Here is a 5,369-nt window from a genome sequence, read left to right on the forward strand (position 1 = left end):
TCAGGGCCGGGCAGGAGGCTCCAGAGCGCCCACAGCCCCGGGGTGCGGCCCAGCCGACAGCCGTCGTCGCCTCAGGCGCCCACCCGTGCTGGGAGGATCAGGGTACCACCAAGCGCATGCGCACAGCGAGCGGTTTTTTTTTTTTTTTTTTTTTTTTTTCCCCTTTTCTGTCACGCACGCGCACGCGCACGCGCACGCCCCTGCACTACCGCCGACGCTGCGTGCGGCTCTCTGGTTCCGCCACGCCCATCATGGCGGCGGCCCTGGCCGTCTTTGGCCCCGCCCCTCAGTGACGCGCCGCGAGTCACCTGACCAGGCTGCGGGCTGAGAAGACACAAGGGAAGTCGCTATCGCCAGAGTCGTATCCGCTGCCGTCGCCGCCGCCGCCCTCAGGAGCCGCCGGGCCCTCGCGTCGTTGCCTCCGCCACCCAGATCCCCGCACCATGCCGTCGGAGAAGACCTTCAAGCAGCGCCGCACCTTCGGTGAGTATCGCCGCGAGGGTGGCGGGGGTGGCAGGGCCGGGGTCCGAGCTGTTGAGGGCGGCAGGGCCTGGGACGCTCTGAGGGGCCGGGGCCGAGCGAGGCCGGGGGCTGCTGGCCGGCGAGGCCGAGGGACACGGAGCCCGGGGCGCCGCGAAGGGCCGGGGCCGGGGCGGAGAATCCAGGGCGCTGTGAGGGGCTGGGGCCAGGGGCCCGCGGCTGGTCGCTGGGCCGGGGCGGCCGGCGGACCCCTCGGAGGCCCGGGAGGGGGCAGCCCCTGGGGGGCGGGCGGGGGCCGGGGCTCCCGGGCCTGCTGAATCACCCCGCGCCCCCGTGGCGGGGTCCGTGCCGCACCCCGGCCCCGCCGCCCCCTCGAGCTCGCTGCCCGGTGAGGGTCGCGCCTCTGGGGCCCATGGGTCCCCGGGCCGCGCTGGGCAGGTCGGCTCTGAAGCAGGTCTGGGGCGCGTTTTTCCGGCGAGGAAGCCCGCCCGGGTGCGAGTGTTCCTTGCAGACCCCGGTGCCTCCGTCGAGAGGAGGGGAACGGCCCCGGCCCGCCGCGCCCGGGACAGCCCTCGGCAGTGTTGACAGTTCTGTCTGTAGCCCGGAGCTGGGGTGGGTAGCTTCTCTTAGGCTCGCGACCACGCTCTCACCTTGACACCAGAATACCAGGAACACGGCCCTGACTGGAAGCCCAACTTAGGTGTCACGGCTTTGGGTATACGTGCACGTGTCCCCATCACAATATTTGCTCCACACAGATGATGCGAAGCGATTATTTCCCAGCTTGATCAAGAGAACGCAGAGATCCAGATACCTGTTTTTGCCTAAGTTCCAGGCACAGGTATGGTAGGGAAGCACCCTGTTCATCCCAGTGAACCGTGAACGCCTGCCGCCATCCTCATCAGGAACTCACACAGTGATGCCGTTTGTCTGTTTTGCCTAGTTTCCCGGAGACTAGAAAGAGCTTAGCATTAATTTGAGTTTGGATATAGTTTTGTAGGTCTCATTATTGCCCATTATTTGATTTCTTGTGCCTGAGATACTTCAGTAAATGAAAATGGACATTGGCTTGCCAAGCATATCTTGTCAAAAAGCCTCTTGGTCCGTTGGTTAGCAAGACTTAGATGGGCCTTTTTTGTTAGAAGTTTTCTTGTTAGTGACCTTAATAAACTCTCACTACCATCTAGGCTTATTGAGCCCTGAGAGTAGCATTTATAAAAGGCAGATTTTCTTTCTTTTTCTTTATTTCCTTTCCTTTCTCTCTTTCTTCCTTTCTTTCTTTCTCTCTTTTTTTTTTTAAGACGGGTTTTCACCATGTTGGTCAGGCTGGTCTTGAACTCCCGACCTCAGATGATCCGCCTGCCTTGGTCTCCAAAGTGCTTGGATTACAGGCGTGAGCCACCACACCCGGCCTCTTTCTCTTTCTTTTCTTTCTTTCCTTGCTTGCTTGACAGAGTCTCACTCTGTCACCTGGGCTGGAGTGCAGTGGTAAAATCACAGCTCGCTGCAGCCCGGACCTCCTGGCTCCAGCGATCCATCAGCCCACCTCAGATCTGGCTTCTGTTTTCACCAGTGAAAAGTTAACTGGGAACATTTGTGTAGGAAAGATGCCCTTTTTATCATCACAGAAACTCTAGTTATTTTCTTTTTTGCTTATAGTACTTTTGGCTTATTCTGGAAAAATCTCTGGGGAAGAGTAGGTAGTAAGGTAGGAAATGTGAGATTAACACATAAGAACAAGGAATTGCCTAGAACCTAAAAGCCGCCCTGAGGGTAGACCAGCAATATGGCCCCATTTTTTTCCCATTGGTGTATGTACTTCATATACACTGTATTTTCAGGGTTTTTCCCTTGGCTTACTTTTATTTTGCCCCTTCGCCTTTAAATATCTATTTAATAGTCATTTTATAGAAATGTGCCAAATATCGTTTAACAGCTGTTACCTTTTCTTGCTTCTGATTTTGGTAATTAAAAAAAAATTATTTCTAGTTCATGATCATTTTGGTAATTTTGACCATGAGCACTGACAGTTTTCAGAGATGTGTAGCACAGTATATGAGGGAAATGAATCCTTGGAGAGAAGCTCTTTATGGAGCCTGAGATTAGCCCCAGTTAGCTTGAGTGGGCCTTTCTTTTTCCAAGTGAGTGAGTTTAAGGTTAAAACTGAATATAGCCCTACTGATAATGTCTACTAGGATTGAGAGGGTTTTCAAAGTTGAAATGGATTTTAAGGCTCGCTGAAAACATCCCCCTCCTTTTGTAGCTAAAGAAACTGGGTGGGGCCTGGCAGTGATGATCATGGTCCACCTAGTGGCAGAGTCTGTACTGGAACCTTTAACCTGGCATGAATTCTCCAGTCTCCAGTAGGTAGCCATGGTTTACAACATATTAAGTAGACCCAGACTATGAGTCAGGAGACATAGTACTGTAAAAATGTAAAGAACTTCAAAAAACTAAAATTGAGTGGGGAGTAGTGGCTCACACCTGTAATCCCAGCACTTTGAGAGGCCAAGGCAGGATCGCTTGAGTTCAGGAGTTCAAGACCAGCCTGGGCAATATAGTGAGACCTCATTTCCGGCAAAAAAAAAAAAAAAAAAAGAAAACAAAAAAACATCAAGTTTTTGCTGTGTTGCCCAGGCTGATCTTGAACTCCTGGCCTCAAGTGATCCTCCTGCCTTGATTTCCCAACTGCTGGGATTACAGGTGTGACCCACCATGCCTGGCCTGAGGGGGGGAAATGCTTCCATTTCTCTCTGAGAAGTAAATCCTGGAAAGTATGTGTAATCAAAATTTTACTTAAATGAGGATATCAGAAAATAACCTTGCAAATAACATGTTCATAAAAATGAGACACCTTAGGCTCCTACCCTTTTAATGTTTGTAAAAGATTCTAAGGATTCTTTTTCAGTTTTGTTTTAGAAGAAAGGAATCTGGGGAAGTAGATAGGATTTTGGTGTGCATTTGGAGCAGTGTTCATTTCTGTTTTACAGCTTTCATTCAGTTGTTGATTAATCATCGTCTGTGAACAAGCCTGAACCCGGGGGGAACACAGATTGAACTGGAGCTGGGTCCTTCACTGCCAGGGGGACAGTCTGTTGAGGAAGACAAAAACAGATCATTACAGCAGTAGGAAACTAAGGGAGTAAGATACTTGCTGTCCTATGCCATTGATTGTGACATTCAGAATGCTTTTGTTAAATATACACTTCGCCTCCAAAACAGCTGTCTACTGAAGAATGAGAGTGGAGCAGCAGTGTGTACCATGTACACCCCGTTACTCCAGGCTCAGCACTGGATTTTCATTGCCTCTGGACAAGATGCTAAAATACTCCTATGGGACTTTGGTGCTATTCTTTACACCTTAAGGAAGTAACTTCTTTTCTATATATTTCCCACCTTTAATGAAAATAATTTGTGTTTTTAGGTCATATTTTGGGAATAAATCGGGATAAAGATAACTTTAAACACCTGACTTTGAAACTTCATAGAGCCCTTCTGTTTTTTCTTTCCCTTTTTTTTTTTTTTTTTTTTGAAACAGTTTCAATGCTGCCACCCAGGCTAGACTACAGTGGCATGATCTTGTATCACTGCAACCTCCACTTCCTGGGTTCAAGTGATTCTCCTGCCTTGGCCTCCTGAGTAGCTAGGATTACAAGCGCCCATCACCATGCCCTGCTATTTTTTGCATTTTTAGTAGAGACGGGGTTTCACCATGGTGGCCAGGCTGGTCTCAAACTCCTGACCACAGGTGATCTGCCTACGTCGACCTCCCAAAGTGCTGGGATTACAGGCATGAGCCATGGCACATGGCCAGACTTATTTTCTTATATTAAAAAAATCTTTCCCCTCTGGCTGAATGTTCCCACTACTTTTAGATTTATTAGGATAAGCTTTTAAGTGTGAAACATTCCAGGATATATGAAAGAGGTATCATTTGTTTGCTGGAGTGCATTAAATCGTGATTTATCCTATACACTAAAATAATCTGCACTGACAAAATGGAGGTTTTTATTGTGAGGAGAGCCTGGAGTAGGACAAGAATAGGAAGAGGTCTTATAGGAGAGGTGATGATTTGGGCTCACTGAGACCCTTGCTGGGAAGTAGGAGAGTCAAACGACAAGAGCCACTAGGTTAATTTTACTATTAACAGTAGCTAGATTTATCATTGTTTGCATATTTATTCAATAGGAATATGCACTGGTGGAAGTCTATGAGTTTTCAATCTTTGTGGCAAGATGTTTAGATTTAGTAATGTATCTTAGGAGGAGATTTTAAAATTTTGGATGGGAAAAGAAGTCGAACTTATAGCTTTACTTGAACACAGGAATTTTAAAAGTTTTTATAGTGAGTAATATTAATTTTTTTTAAATCTAAATGAGATTGGCAATGATATTTGTGTAACCATATTTATATACGTCACACCATCTTTTTTCTGGAGCCACTGTCTCAGGAAGGTCATGACATTGATAATTTATTTGCCTTTACCACGAGAATGAATTCTACCATAGTAAATTTAAGATGATTTTGCTCATTTTTTTTGGAGGTTTTAAATAATGCCACCTGAATCATATGTTCGTATATTGCCTTTTTTTTTTTGAGATGGAGTTTCACTATTGTTGCCCAGGCTGGAGTACAGTGGTGTGATGTCAGCTTACCGCAACCTCTGCCTCTTAGGTTCAAGCAGTTCTCCTACCTCAGCCTCCCAAATAGTTGGGATTACAGGCATCCGCCACCATATTCGGCTAATTTTTTGTATTTTTAGTAGAGATAGGGTTTTTCTCTTTTGGTCAGGCTGGCCTCGAACTCCTGACCTCAGGTGATACACCCACCTCGCCCTCCCAAGTCCTGGGATTACAGGCGTGAGTTACCGCGCTTGGCCGCCTTTCTTT

At 48.0% G+C, this 5,369-nt stretch overlaps 1 protein-coding gene across 1 annotated transcript in view; it reads left to right on the forward strand.

The window, feature by feature from the left end:
* Positions 1–214: 214 nt before the first annotated feature.
* Positions 215–5,369, forward strand: part of MAP1LC3B (microtubule associated protein 1 light chain 3 beta) — a 10,763-nt gene continuing 5,608 nt past the window's right edge. Inside the window, exon 1 of the mRNA XM_017543589.2 lies at positions 215–483. Coding sequence (XP_017399078.1) covers positions 444–483 — 40 coding nt within the window. The 5' untranslated portion in view covers positions 215–443. The remainder of the gene's footprint in view (positions 484–5,369) is intronic.

Source organism: Cebus imitator, unplaced genomic scaffold, assembly GCF_001604975.1.
Source record: "Cebus imitator isolate Cc_AM_T3 unplaced genomic scaffold, Cebus_imitator-1.0 Scaffold159, whole genome shotgun sequence".
In the NCBI taxonomy this organism is placed as follows: domain Eukaryota; kingdom Metazoa; phylum Chordata; class Mammalia; order Primates; family Cebidae; genus Cebus; species Cebus imitator.